The 15,606-nt window shown below is 34.9% G+C and overlaps 3 protein-coding genes across 3 annotated transcripts; 2 read left to right on the top strand and 1 right to left on the bottom strand.

Annotated features, from left to right (window-relative positions):
- The first annotated feature begins 2,375 nt into the window (after positions 1–2,375).
- LOC8284541 (dnaJ protein P58IPK homolog) lies at positions 2,376–6,130 on the top strand. Its single transcript, XM_002519502.4, has 9 exons — positions 2,376–2,602; positions 2,702–2,867; positions 3,082–3,283; positions 3,646–3,806; positions 3,890–3,983; positions 4,092–4,304; positions 4,404–4,484; positions 5,345–5,563; positions 5,722–6,130. Exons 1-9 carry the CDS (start codon positions 2,482–2,484, stop codon positions 5,923–5,925), a joined length of 1,461 nt encoding a protein of 486 aa, XP_002519548.1. The 5' UTR covers positions 2,376–2,481; the 3' UTR covers positions 5,926–6,130.
- Positions 6,131–6,881: 751 nt separating this feature from the next.
- LOC8284540 (fasciclin-like arabinogalactan protein 11) lies at positions 6,882–8,012 on the bottom strand. The gene has a single exon (XM_002519501.4). It carries the CDS (start codon positions 7,899–7,901, stop codon positions 7,176–7,178), a length of 726 nt encoding a protein of 241 aa, XP_002519547.1. The 5' UTR covers positions 7,902–8,012; the 3' UTR covers positions 6,882–7,175.
- Positions 8,013–9,332: 1,320 nt separating this feature from the next.
- LOC8284539 (dystrophia myotonica WD repeat-containing protein) lies at positions 9,333–15,150 on the top strand. Its single transcript, XM_048380127.1, has 11 exons — positions 9,333–9,985; positions 10,445–10,759; positions 10,844–10,952; positions 11,047–11,140; positions 12,483–12,570; positions 12,677–12,760; positions 12,957–13,053; positions 13,152–13,239; positions 13,334–13,439; positions 13,533–13,625; positions 14,176–15,150. Exons 1-11 carry the CDS (start codon positions 9,815–9,817, stop codon positions 14,572–14,574), a joined length of 1,644 nt encoding a protein of 547 aa, XP_048236084.1. The 5' UTR covers positions 9,333–9,814; the 3' UTR covers positions 14,575–15,150.
- Positions 15,151–15,606: the final 456 nt, after the last annotated feature.

Raw genomic sequence — 15,606 nt, forward strand, 5'->3', positions numbered from 1 at the left:
TTATAGTTTTATATAGTCTTCCTTTTTCTTCTTGAATCTTTCTTTTTTCTTTTCACATCTCTGCTAACCTTGGAACCATTCTATAGAATGTTTGTTGTTCCAATAGATCATTGGAAAGTGAAAACTGCACATTTAAAAACACCTTTCATTTGACAAATTAACATTTTTCCTTCTTTCTCAATTAACCCAATGACAAATAACAGGGGATTTCATTTCATTTCATGCAAAGAAAAGAAAGGAAAACCTAGAAACTTGGGAATTATCTGTTTTAGGTTAGACAAAAGTCTCTTCAAAGGGTACCATTATTTTGAAGGTATGCCTCACACTACACTAGCAAGTCTAGGGCTCTGTTAACCCTAACAGACCGTTGGTGGTGGTGGTGGTGGTCATCCCACCAAAGCTTTGACTTTTCAACGCCTTTTAATTTTATATCTTCCCTAAAACAGAACCAGTACAAAAATCACAATGTAAAAGAGAAAGGCTCTTTAAAGGTTGCAACTTTATTGTAATGAGTACTACCTTTTTATTGGTACTTGCCACGACCAGCTTTCGGAGCCCTGGGTCAAGCTATATATATATATATTACATTTTCTTGGAATATGAGTAGTAATTCTCACTTGTTTAGCAGACATCCAACAGGTCTAGTTTAAAGTAAATATATATATTAGTTACTGGGTTGTGGTTAGAATTAATACATAGGATTCCTCTATATGTTGAAGTTTTGTATTAAGGATACAAATTTCTAGTAATTCTATATTTCTTGTAAAATGAGCAGTCTTGGGTTTTTGGAAGAGGTCCACAGACAATCGAATCCTAAGAGTAACCATGTACCTCTTCTGGTCTTGTTCTCATATTTATACTGTTTCCAAGTTCAATCAAGATTGAGCTTTGGTTTATTAGGATTTTAGTAATTTACTTGCACATTTATAAAAATGAGGATTACGGACTGCCATCAATCGATATATGAGCAGTGCATGGATATGTTAATCATTCGATGTCAAAATATAAAATATTATTCATCTATTTATTACGGTGTATATAGTATTTTTTTTTTTGGTTTGAATTGAAATAAATCACTTGTAGAAACTCAATGGAATAATTGAATTCTAATAACTATGAGTTTTTCAAATGAAAGTGATTGTGGTTAATTGAAGTATAACTTATGGATATTAGCTATTGATGGAGAAAGTTACTGCCTCATTAGTCATTGATATTTGTTTTGCTGTATAGTTTATAAGGTTTACTTGTAATGTGCTTATAACTTTAACTAGGTTGATTTTTAAGCTCAGTTTATTGTTTTATTACCTCTCACATCCTTTTTAAGAAATAGTCTTTAGGTAATGTTTAAAAATTAATATTAAGTTATTCCAAAGAAAGAGATTTTTAAGTTTGTTTGCAAATCTAGTATTCCGATATTATATTCAATTATTGAAATGAGTAACACATATTTTCATTATACTTTAATAAGAAAAAGCGATAAACTTTTTATATTTTATAATTATACTCAATAACAATGTAAATGAATTTATAAAAAAAAAAAAAAACTTAATAAATTTTTTCATATTTTATAATTATCTATTATATTTTTAAGAAAATGATATTTTCAAATATTTTTAAGGACCCTCTTTAATAAAAAATTTAATATTTTAAGATTTTACTTATGTAATAAATATAAAAACTATTTTAAAAACATTGATTACTTATATAAAAATTCATTCCACAAATATAATTTATATGCTATTTTTTAAAATTATAAATTCTTAACTAATTAAAATAATAATTTATTAATTTATATAATACTAAAAATATAATTAAATGCTATTTTTTAGAATTAGAAAAAATAACTTATTAACTAATAAATTATTATACAATAAACATAAATATTACACATCAATATATTGCTTATATGCATAAACAAATAAATGTCAAAAAAAAAATTTATATCAAAATAAATAAATATATTAAAAAAAATTCATATCTCAAAATTGGTATATAATCTCTTTTTTATTGATAGGCTTCAATACATCGGAATAGTCGAGAAAAATCCACATCAGAAAATATTCCAAATTCCCGACTCACGTCCTATGATACCATAGGCATTCTTATTGGGCTTAAATAGCCCAAACTATCAGGCCACTTGGCCCATCATTTCGACAATATATCCAGATGGAAGAGCCCAGCCCGAGGAAGTCCAGTTGAAATAAAAACAAAAAAGATTGATAAAGAAGAGGGAAAATCCACACGGCAATATATTATCGGTTAAGCAGCCGCGAAGCATCTGTGACTAAGCACAAGTGAAAGTACACGTGTAAGACAATTATAGGACAGGACTACGTGTATCGATATAGCGAATCCCTCCACGGTGTTATCGCTTTCTCTTCGAAATGTTTGACAGGAACATCATCGCTTTCTGTCTCTTCAATCCCATTGTCTGGTTCTTCATATGTTACGTCGTCGTATTAGTATCTAGATAGAGAGAGAATGGAGATGGCGAGGTTATGGTGGGAAGGACATGGAGTTGCGTTAGCATACACATTATTTATACTTCATTTCGTATTGATTTGCCAGCTCTTACTTCTGCAGCCTCTTGTTTCTGCTTTAGGTTTGTCTTTGTTTTTGAATTTGATCACATGATTAGGGATTTTGATTGAAATTCTTTCAATTCTATCGGATTCGAATGTGTTTTGTGATTCTTTTACAGATGGTAAAAGTGGTAGTCATGCAGAGTTATTTGAAAGAGTGGAGCAAAGTGTAAAAGTTAAACGTTACAGCGAAGCGCTTAATGATCTTAATGCTGCCATTGAATCAGATCCATCTCTTTCTGAAGCTTACTTTCGTCGCGCTTCTATTCTTCGTCACCTTTGTAGGTTTGTTCTTGCTATCGCCTAAAACCCTCTTCAAGCTTTAAATCTTTTTCTTTTACTTAAAAATCATTACTTTTGCTCTTAAACTCATGTCAATCATGGCTAAAAATCCATGTTGGTGCCTAAAGAAAAGAAAGATTGATACTTTGTTAAAAAGAACAGGGGAAGTATGAGGTGATAATTTATGGTTTTGATTTTTTAATTTTTCCTAGTGTAGATATGAGGAATCAGAAAAGAGTTATACAAAATTATTGGAGCTAAAGCCGAAGCATTCAGTTGCTGAAAAGGAGCTTTCTCAATTAAATCAGGCTAAGAGTGCTTTGGACACTGCTTTTTCTTTATTTGATTCGGGTGATTACACGAAATCTCTCGAATATGTTGATAAAGTTGTACTTGTTTTCTCTCCATCTTGCTCAAAGGTAGGATCTTTCTAATCGTATTTGTAAAGATAATGTTGTGATTTTTTTTTGTTCCCTATCCCATTGTTTGAAAAGTCAGAAAATTGATCCAGAGTTAAATTCAATTGAGTACTGTTTAGTTAATTTCTCATGTTTGGAAGGTCCACAGTTGTTGCTAGAATTCAACTCCAACTTAACAAAAATAAGGCATTTGAAAAAAAAAAATTTACCCACCTTAGTTTAGTGATAATCTTGCCTAATTGACATGATTTCAGTTGAATTCCTGCACTTGATTTATCCAAACAATGCCACAATCTTTTCTGTAGAGAGTATCTTTTGATATTCTAGCAGTACAATGACTGTGAATGATTTTTTGTTGGCAGGCCAAGCTCCTAAAGGTTAGATTGTTGTTAGCAGTTAAAGATTATTCTGCTGTCATCTCTGAATCTGGATTTATTCTCAAAGAAGATGAAAATAATTTAGAGGCATTATTGCTTCGTGGGCGTGCCTACTATTATTTAGCTGATCATGATGTTGCTTCTAAGTGAGTAAACCAGTTTTGTTTGATTTTAAACATTTGCTTGACCTAGTTTCAAAGTTTAGTCTTATAAGTATTTTTCTTTTCAGGCATTACCAGAAAGGTCTTCGCCTTGATCCAGAACATAGTGAGCTGAAGAAAGCTTATTTTGGATTGAAAAATTTACTTAAGAAGACTAAAAGTGTAGGTTTACCAAACTTCTAACAAACATTCTTTGAACCTAATAAGGCTACTTCCAAATACCTTGTTATCTATAGTGATCTCTTCTTGCATATACTGTTTTTTTAACAGGCAGAAGATAATGTGAATAAGGGCAAGCTGCGTGTAGCTGTAGAGGACTATAAAGCAGCTCTTGCATTGGACCCTAATCATCTAGCACATAATGTTCATCTCCATCTAGGCTTGTGCAAGGTATTGGTCAAGCTTGGCAGGGGTAAAGATGCTCTGGATAGCTGCAATGAAGCACTTAACATAGACGGGGAGCTTCTTGAAGCTTTAGTTCAGGTTTGCTGTTGTTCCTGTTTACAATCTAATCTGTTAAAATGGTTTTAAAAATTTTATCTGCATTTTCTTGAACTTCTATGTTGATATTGTTATTTGCAGAGGGGTGAAGCTAAACTCTTAACAGAGGATTGGGAAGGAGCTGTTGAAGATCTAAAATCAGCAGCTCAGCAATCACCTCAGGTTAGTCTAGTGTTGAGCTCATTTGAGGAGTGTGAATGTCTACACTCATTTAGATACCACAACGGTGTTTTCCTATGCTTGTTTGACGCATAAAAAATCAGTACTTTGCTGTGTCTAACACCTCTTATAATGTAGGAAGCTTTTCCAAACTGAAGAAGATAGGATTACACATAAATTATTGATTATGTTTTGTATAAAGTACTTTCTTACTTTATTGCATATGCTGCAATGCTAACTGAAACGAAAGGAGGTGAAGTGCATTCATTTTCTTATCATTGTAGGATGAATAAAATAAATATAGCAGTGATAAAGATGATGTTTAGCTATAAGATAGGAATCCATGGCTGATGAGATACACTGACTGTGGGAGCTCATGTTGCTTTTCTTCCTTTGACTTCTTGAATGCTTTCATGTACTATACTAATAAATGCAGTACCAAAAAAAAAAATTGCACACGCTTTGAACTTCACTTGGGAGTTGGGGGTTATGCTATTTTAGTGAGTATTTGTAGCCTACCCTTGACCTGTTCTCTTTTTTCATTGCATCGGTCTCCCCTGTTCCCTATCAAGATCCATTGCACTCTATTATTATTGTCCATTGATCATGCTTCTCTTTTGGTGCTAGAGTTTGTCTCAATTCCACTTGTTGGATCAAACAATTTGAGATTTGTACTCTTTGTTTTCCTGCAAAACGATTGGGATTAGAACTTCCTCACAATGATTGATTGTAATTAGAACTTGGTGTGGCTTAAATTATGTTAGTTTTATGGTGGTTTGACTATAGAAAATGAAAGAAAATATATCAGTAGTATTTAATCTCGTGGTATGATTTCTTTACCTACATTTGTTGAATATTTGCAGGATATGAATATACGAGAAGCATTGTTGCGAGCAGAGAAAGCTTTGAAAATGAGCAAAAGACAGGATTGGTATAAGATTTTGGGAGTATCGAAGACAGCATCTATAGCTGAGATCAAGCGGGCCTACAAGAAGCTTGCTCTGCAGTGGCACCCAGATAAGAATGTTGATAAAAGAGAGGAAGCAGAGGCCAAGTTCCGCGAAGTAGCTGCAGCTTATGAGGTGTGCTTTTTTTAGTATTTTGAATTCTTTTTGTTTATGTTCTTTTTCTATTGTCAGTGAGGACTTAATATGGAATTTGTTCTGATGTTTTTGCACTCAATATAAACTCAGCTGGGTAAATGTTTTCCCATGTCTGACAATTGTGTTGTCCTTCACAGGTTCTTGGAGACGAAGAGAAACGTTCAAGATATGATAGAGGAGAAGACATAGAAGAAATGGGAATGGGTGGCGGAGGTGGCGGTTTCAACTTTGGTGGTGGGGGGCAACAATACACTTTTCATTTTGAAGGAGGAGGCTTTCCTGGGGGGTTTGGTGGATTTGATGGAGGCTTTCCTGGTGGTGGTTTTCAATTCCATTTTTGATATCAGTGAAGCATGGGGTTTTCTTCTCATGATACTGTCCTAACTCCAACTTGACTAACACAAAGACACGTAAATCTTAGGCATTTAAAGAGGCTCTTTTAGATGATTGATATATCCCGTTAGAAAGCTTTTCCCCTGGAATTTGTATTTGATTCATAAAGTAAATTCTTGAGCTCATTCATTTATATATTGCAATTTTGCCCTATCTTTACCTTATTCTTCTTCTCTCGAATTCAATCCGCCAGTGTGTTCCAGTTGACATATTTGAACTGTGTTCTTTTTTTCACTGTTCTCAGCAAACGGAAGAAACATACACCCTTGGATTTGCTTTATCCAGAAGTCACATACTTTATTGTGTGTACGCTTTTCCAAGTCAAAATGAGTAGATTCTATATGTACTTTTTCCCATTATTAAACATCGTACTTAATATGTTTTTCCAGTTATTTAATTTTGCAATTCTGGGTGTAATTTATTGCCACTGAAGGTTCTAATGATTTGTTTATGGATGTGGAATTACTCTTTCAAGATCACTTTACTACAGAGAGACCAGAGTACTTCATAGTTTTCACAATTTTGTTAGACAAACTGAGTGGTGAAGCAGAGTTTACAAACTTTACTGGAGCAAAATATGTTATGCTAAAAAATTGAAAAAGAAAATCAGGTAAAGATAATCTTTTTTTGGATTCCATGCAACAAATTAGTAAGAGAAACCTGAGAATTTTGCATTTCATATGCAATGGTAGGTTTTTTGTTAGCAATAAGAGCAAAATACTAGTTCGGATGAGATACAAGAATTGTTACAAATTTACAATCCAGCGCATCAAATAATTCAGATTTAAGGGCAACTGTATTCTTTCTTATATAGTTTTTCCCACCAATGCTGTCCAAGGTGCTGATACAGTTTCATTTCAGTTTAAATTTTGGGTGGATTTGATTGATATTTTTAACCCGTTAATTCATTATCAAATAAAATAGAAAGAATTTTATTTGAATTCTTTAGGTTACATCACGGGCTGAAACCAAAAATAAAAAAAAAGGAAGAAACTACAGAATGTATCTACAGAGAAGAGGAATTCCAATGAAATGACGAACAAATAAAACACAAAATCGAGAGGAAGAAAAATCTCAGGGAAGCATGGTACATTTTATATGGAAGATAAGAAAAAGGAGAGTACTTGAAGAATGACCCAACTCATCTCAAATCATGAGACTGGAAAAACAAGAACCCTTTGTTCTCCAAAACAAAAACTCATAGCTTCAAGGAAATTGCAGCAATAAATGCAACAGCAAATGATACCACTGTGGCAGTAGCAGATGAAGAATCAGCAGGGGTAACATCAGCAGTTGTTGCTGCGGGAGCTTTTCCTTGAATAACCTTCTTAGGCTCTGAAGGTGCAGGAGCAGGCGCTGCTGGCGAACTGAAAAGGTCTAGTGGAAGAAGTACCTTGTCAACCTGATACACAGCTAATGAGCCATCAGTATATATAGTGTTAGCCACAGTTGCAGTATCAACACCTGTTGTTACATTCACTTGGTTTCCTGATGTTGTCACATTTAATGGGAACTCGCCATTGGCGCTGTTACCTGCCTGTGTACGCAAAGGATTACTCACAGTTTGGAACTGAGACATGGAAATGAAAGTAGGAAGGATGTGAAATTGCATCAACTGGACTTTTTCTTGATCAGTGAGGGAATTTAATGTGCCTGCTTTAAGGTTAGCAAAGGCATTATCTGGTGGTGCAAATACTGTAAGTCCTTGATTTGAATTGTTAAGTTGTGTGTTGATTTGACTAGCTTCTTGGGTGCTCATCATTAGCTTAATAAAGGTTGTAAACTGGCCAGCTTTTTCGAGGATGGCTGTGATGTTGGTTGGACCTGATGGACTGGGTGATGGCGTTTGGGCGGAAGAGGTTGAGCAACAGAGGAACACAAACATCAAGAAAAGGAAGATTGAGGAGAAAAGCTGATTTCTCATTGTTTTTTAGGTACTGAAAGTAGTCTAACTTACTGTTTGGTAGCAGAATAGTAATGGAGAAGAGAGTGAGGTGTGGGGAGAAGAAAGGAAGGGAAGAGCATATATTGAGTTGGGGAAGAGAGATGATGGGTAGTGGCTGTTTTAGTTAGGTAAAAGGGTCCAAATTAAGAGGTGACTAGAGAACCTCTATTCAATTCTTTATTGTAAAGGTAGAGAAATACAGAGATATTGCTTTGCAAGGCAGGAAAATAATATTGGCATTGGTGATTTCAAATATGGAGTGGGGAACCACTGTCCCCAAGAGAAAATGATGCATATATGTTGTTGCTTGGAGCTTTAGACAACTGTAAATTTTTTTTTTAAAAAAAAAACCTTAGATTTCAAGTTTCAATAGTCAATGCTAGCATTAGTTAAAGGTTGTTAATGATTATGACAGCAACATTACAGGGTAACTTCTCAGTTTCTTACTCTATGGTAATGGGGTATCTTAATTGCAAATTAAAAAAGAAAATCTGAGTAGGAAAATAAGCAAATAACCTGAATTACTTTCTCCTCATGAATACTCAACAACCCTGGCTTTCTCTGGCCAATCCAATTGCATATCAATATGGTGCAAGTGGATTGGCTAGAAAAGCTATATTAGTCATTATGGCAAGAGATAATACTGTCTGCTATTCAGTGATGCACTATGCTTTTGAAGCTAAGCTGATAACGAGATGGTAGTTGATCGGGGTAAAAAAAGGAGCAAAGCTAGCTAAGCTTGTTTTTTAGTTGAAAATCTTATTTTGCCATCAAAATGAAGAGAGAAAGAGAGAATCACCACTTGGGCCTGTGCATGCAAGATTGATTATTTGAATACCTCTAAAAGGGTGTACCTATCAGCCCACTTCTGAAAGCTAACTGAACCAATAATGAAGATGACAATAAAGTGGGCAATACATTATCAGCTGGATGGACCATTGAATCTATTTAAAAAGTTGCTAAGCTGGGCATGGATCTAAGTTACTCCATCATTTGGACTTGAATCTTTTCAGGGTTATCATCAATATATGTTAGGGCTGCATATCAAGCCGAAAGAGCCTTATCTCAATTTGAAATTTTAATAATATCACAAGTGGTTCCTTTTTTCTTTTTAACCATTAAAAAGCAACCCTCTTTAACAAGGTGCATCTCATTGCCCCCCCATATATATATCATCATAGCACAGGAGATTTCTGCTTAACTAAGCCGAAGTGAGTACACACATTGTATTTTGGGTCTAAACAGAAAGGCCCAGTCATAGTAAGATATGTAACCTTTTCATAGATTTTGTTTTGAACAAAGCCTAATAACACAAGATTATGTGGGCTCATCTCATGTTGCCTAAGAATATCCAGTAATTAAGCTGTGCATATACTCTCCTTTTTAGAGATAATTATGATGATATTTGAGTTACTTTAGGATTGTAATTTCAAAACTGAATTTCCTTTTCTTTCTCATCCTAAAATCCTTGGAGATTGATGAATTTTTATCCCCTTCACCCTCTTTCATGTCAGCACACAAAATCTTTCCTCATCTCCACCGTCCACTTCATTGACATTGTCTACATTAAAGTCAAATCTCAAGCATATTTAAAAAACATTTTTGAAAAGAACGCAACACTTTCATAAGCCGCATACCAGAGGATCTAAACCCTCTTTGATCTCCATTGAAGAACAAGAAGACCACCCAGAAAAGAGCAAAAACCAAACCCAAAAAAAAAAAAAAACCAAAAATTCACGTCTTTTTATCAAAACAATGAAAAGAATCAAAACCCATCTAAGTTGAAGATTATTAATAGTAATCAAACGACTGCAAAATTGAAAATAACGAAACCCTAGTTGTCATGATCAAATGCTTTAAGGTGCACAATAGTAATAGAGAACAACACCACGATGATCAATACAACGAACGGCATGATTTCAACGTCATCGGCATCGGGAAACACGCAATCACCTGGGTTAAAAACCTACTTCAAAACCCCAGAAGGTCGTTATAAGCTTCACTATGAAAAGACACATCCTTCTGGTTTGCTTCATTATGCTCATGGCAAAACCGTTACCCAGGTGACACCTTTTTTTTCTAATCAATACTCATTTTATCAATTCAATTTTTTGGGCCTTTCTTTGTGTTTATTTTCATATGTTGGCTTTTGGTCACTACTGGATGTTCTGGTTTTCAGTTTTTTAGTTTATGTATGGTGTTTATATGTATTTATTAGTGTCAGTTATAGAATAATTAAATTGTGGTTTGCATTGTTTAGTAATTAACTTCTAAGATGTTTGTTAATACTTTCCTTTTCCTAGAAAAAAAGGTCATTCTTGATTGCTCATTATCAAAATTCAATCTTTATATGCTTTTATGCATAACTTTTATTATGTGAGTTTTCCCCCCCTCTGAATGAACAACAGTGGCATTTTTTGATGAATTTTTAATGGTATTTAATTATAAGATGTAAAGTATGTCAACTCCTGATATGATATTAGTATGTGAATATAAATTTGGTTTAATTTGGTCATTAACAGGTAACATTAGCTAATCTAAAGGATAAGCCAGCTCCATCTACCCCAACAGGCTCAGCATCGAGCTTCAGTGCTAGTAGCGGAGTACGATCAGCTGCAGCTAGGTTGTTAGGGGCTGGCAATGGAAGTCGTGCACTTAGCTTTGTTGGAGGAAATGGTGGGAGCAAAAGTGTTAGTGGCAGTAGTAGGATTGGGTCATTGGGTGCTTCAAGTTCAAGCAATTCAATGATTAATCCAAATTTTGATGGAAAGGGAACTTACTTGATCTTCAATGTGGGAGATGCAATATTTATAAGTGATTTAAACTCTCAAGATAAGGTAATTTGATATGCCGTGATTTTATTTTTTTTGGGTAAAGAAATTACTGGTTTTGCTAATAATGAGGTTTCCCTTTCAATGTAGGATCCAATAAAATCTATACATTTTAGTAATTCAAACCCTGTGTGCCATGCCTTTGATCAAGACGCTAAGGATGGACATGATTTACTGATTGGGTTGAATTCTGGTGATGGTAAAATCTTTGACTTTAAGCTGAATTTCTGTTCCTTTTTCATTCCGAAGGTTTACAATGTCTAAATTTATTGGTTATATTTGTGGAATTGTAGTCTACTCGGTATCACTAAGACAGCAATTACAGGATGTTGGAAAGAAGCTTGTTGGGGCCCAGCATTATAACAAAGATGGTTCTGTCAATAACAGGCAAGAGTTAATTCACTATAAAGCTGTTCTTTTTATTCTTTTGTTATTTTTCTTTATTCGTCTCATCTCAACCCAGCCTCTTGCTTTTGTTCAACTGTTTCTAAGATTTGTTTTTGTGGATATAGTTGTTGAAACATAACTTATGTGTATGCAACTTCACTGAGATGCCAAATTAGTCCTGTGATGATGCTTGCTGATAGAAAGTTGCTAAGAGATATAGAAATTTTTTATCATTTTAAATGTTTGAACAATATGGAACAGTTTTGTAGTACTGTTTGTGAAATGAACCTTGTATGCTGTGTGATTTAAGACTATGAAAGACTAATTGTAGTCTTCATGCAATAAAGCAGTAGCTGTAATGTTGATTGGGTAAGAGTGGGTAGGGTCGAAGAGCTTATTTAGAAGTCCTGATTTCCCCTATCATTTAATTGACTGGTAACTCATGGTACTAGTAAGATATATCCTTTTTGTTTTTCTCCAAAAATTTTGAATGCAGTTATTCTTGGATCATTGAATGGGATGAGAAATTCATTCAGTGAATATTTTGTCTGGGTCCTAGAAATGAAAATGATTACAATGCAAGGGAGAAAGAGTTAGCTGTCACGGGATGGATATGGTTTCACATACAAGGCTATCCTATATATCTTACCTGTGGAAATACGTTGTAAGAAGAGAAACAGAGAGCAGAAACTTAAGGGCAAGTATTTATATTAGCCCAGCAGAATCATTTAATAAGAGTTAGCTCTTGCAGGCCTGGGATTCGAGATTCTGAAGATTATGAAAGATGCCAGTAAAGGACTCTGGCAATTAGAGTCTTGAGATCAATAAAGAGGGGATGAATGTAGAAAACTTCTAGTGCAAGCATTGTGTTTATTATGCTTTTTAGCTTCTGTTTTTTTTTTTTTTTTTCCTGATTATGTGACTAGATTTCATTTCTTGGTGCCATCTTGACGAGCTGTTTGTCATCCTATCAATGATACACCCCATAGCTAACATGTTAAACTGTTCAATTTTTTGCGGAGATTCTTTCTGATAGTCTAGAACATTCTCTGGATTACAAGTAGAAAAACCTTCAAACAATCCACATTGCATGTCTGAGTTTGCTCGTGTGTGTGTTTGTGTCTCGTGCATGTGCATTTGTTTGTCGTTTGCCCCTGGCAGGCTGTTGGTTTAAAGAGAAGTTAAAAGAAAAGAAAAAAGAAAGAATGAAACCAGTTTAATTACAAGAGGAGATTTATCAAGTATGTATTTATTTGTATGAAACCTATGTTGGAAATGTTGGCTACATTATGCACAAGGACTTCTATAGATCAATTTGATTAACACCTGTTGTTTCCAACAGCCGGTGTACAAGTATCACATGGGTTCCAGGAGGTGATGGGGCTTTTGTTGTTGCTCATGCTGATGGAAATTTGTACGTGTATGAGAAGGCAAGCCTCACCTTTTAAAAGGAAATAGTTTTAGTACTTCCTTAAATATGAAACTTCAATATCTATGGTCAGTGATATGGATATTTACTTAAATATCATTTTCTAGAGTAAAGATGGTGCAGGTGATTCTTCATTTCCCGTTATCAAAGATTTGACTCAATTTTCTGTTGCACATGCGCGGTATAGTAAGGTACAAGACTTGATTTCTAGTTTAAACAAAATTACTCTAGTTATGTTCTTGTTTGGATCATTGCCCTAAAATTAGTTTCAAGTTGGTATTTTGCAATTTACACTGAAAATTGTGCTTTGTTCCATTCTTTGGCTGCAAAACATTGTTTATATGGTATACATGGTATCATTTTCTGACTTCTGCAAATTACATGCAGAGTAACCCTATTGCCAGATGGCATATTTGCCTAGGTTCAATCAATAGCATTGCTTTCTCAGGAGATGGAGCCTACTTAGCTACTGTTGGAAGAGATGGTATAAACATTTTCCTTATGTGCTTTTGTCCCTTGTGCATCTACTTTTACTCATATGTGCTAGTAACCTAATTGAGCTTAGTCGTGTAAATAATGCAGGCTATTTGCGTGTTTTTGACTATATTAAAGAACAACTTATATGTGGTGGGAAAAGTTATTATGGTGCTCTACTATGTTGTGCTTGGAGGTAAGTGACTTTTATAAATATTCAAGCCACAGATAATTGCTACTTGTTAGACTAGACATTAATATCACGTGATTAACAAAGTATTACATATCAGCATGGATGGAAAATACATTTTAACTGGAGGTGAAGATGATTTAGTTCAAGTTTGGAGTATGGAGGACCGGAAGGTTGTGGCGTGGGGTGAGGGGCATAACTCGTGGGTAAGATTCTTATTGAATAATTATGAGTTTCTGTTAGTTTATTGGACATGATTGTGACTGTCTTATTCAATTTTTACTTGATGATGCTTCCAGGTTAGTGGAGTGGCTTTTGATTCATACTGGTCATCACCAAATTCAGATGGTACTGGAGAGACCATAATGTACCGGTTTGGATCTGTTGGCCAGGTATGATAGAAGCATTATTTAATATAATGAGTAAATTCTCATGGACGTTCCTTCCTTTCAAGTATCTTGTCAGTTTAGTAGTTCCTACAATTAATCTCCTGAATTTTGGTTCTTTGCAAGTCACATACATTTGATACTTGCTCATTGTCAATGCAACAGTTTGGGTGGAGGAAATTGGGATAGGAAGTGGTAAATTTTGATAGATTTTTTCAGGATACTCTTTATCTAAAAAGAAAGAGTAGAAAATTTAGATGATGATGATGATGATCTTTTTCTCTTTTGAGAAAAAGTTTAGAAATTATTGGACCTCTGTTTTTCTGTTTAATCTTTGAGAGTAAGAGGAAGAGGCTGGGATGGTTGGGCAGAGTGAAGAACAAGGCCTGAATGAAGTTGAGACTGAGGCTTTGGAAACTAATATGATAACTTGTGATCAATAGTCATTAGTAACACTCTTTCTTCAGTTCTTTCTCAACTTTTGACTCCATCATATTTTTGTATGCTTTAAGCTCTCCGTGATTAATCTTGTTGCTACTTGTATATTTCCAAGCAGGACACACAGTTGCTTCTCTGGGACCTAGAAATGGATGAGATTGTTGTGCCATTACGTCGATGCCCTCCTGGTGGATCTCCCACTTTCAGTACAGGAAGTCAGTCATCACATTGGGACAACGTTGTGCCAGTTGGTACACTGCAACCAGCTCCAAGCATGCGAGATGTACCAAAACTTTCCCCAGTAGTTTCTCATCGTGTTCATACTGAACCCCTTTTTGGCTTGTTATTTACTCAGGAATCTGTTCTGACTGTGTGTCGAGAGGGCCACATTAAAATTTGGATGAGACCTGGGACTGCAGAAAGCCAGACAGGCAACTCCGAAACTGTTTTGAGTAGCAGTTTGAAGGACAAGCCTTTATTATCAAGTAAGACTGGCAGTTCTAGTTATAAGCAATGACCAAACGTTCATCAGATACAAGGAAGAACCAATCTCTTTTTCCGTGGATTTATATTTTTAATTTGCTATATGGACGTTCTGTTTTCAGCCAGTTGGTATTCCTGCAAATGGGCACTGAAGGAGAGTAATTGGTTTGCAGTGAGATTAATTAACTGGATACCATTTTATATCTAGGGATAAAATTACTATTGATGGCACTAAGAGCCTGAGAGGGAAAGGACCTCCTTTGTAAGTACAAAACGGCTATTGCTAGGATATATATATATATATATATATATATATATATATCTCTACTGCATATATTGAATTTACTGACGGGGAATAATTGGGAATTCCTTTGAGATTTGTGTTTCTTGGAGGTGAATGTTCGTTTAATTCTATTGGTATGAAATGCCACAATTGCCATATATGTTAACTTTCACGCCGAGACACAAACAGCTTCATGTAATGACTGGAAACAAAACTAATTTGCCTCTTGGATTTTTGGGCAACTTGATCAGTCTTAAGTCTGGGTTGCAATAACATGTGATGTGAGAGGGAGATAAAACTTGGTCAAAATACATACAACATTAAGTACCATGTTAGCAGTAGACAATGTATACTTTGGTGTATTCTGAGACTACTACTTGTAGTAATTGTAAAATGACCCCTTTTCTTTTTACAATTAATAACCTTTTCAGAGGGAAAGGTGGGTCTCGAGCTTCAGCTCCTGGTCCTGGCCATCAGGCTACTGTCTGGTCATTTTCCAGGCATACTTGTAAAATGAGTCGACTGTCTTTTTTTTTTTTTTTTTTTTGTCTATTATATCAATCGATTGATATGCGCGACTTTTCTGGCCTTTACATAAAGAGGCCCACAAAAGGAAACGTGAATACGTGATTGTATTTAGTGGGGTGGAGGTGACTGCAATGACCCAAAAGAAGTATTTTGTGGAGTTTGTTATTTTCAACTGTCTGGGACAAATATGTTTCATGCTGGATGCACGTTTTGGTGGCAACTTAGTGTCTTTCTGTGCTTAGTTTTCACATGTAT

The sequence above is a fragment of the Ricinus communis genome, chromosome 10 (assembly GCF_019578655.1).
Source record: "Ricinus communis isolate WT05 ecotype wild-type chromosome 10, ASM1957865v1, whole genome shotgun sequence".
NCBI lineage: Eukaryota > Viridiplantae > Streptophyta > Magnoliopsida > Malpighiales > Euphorbiaceae > Ricinus > Ricinus communis.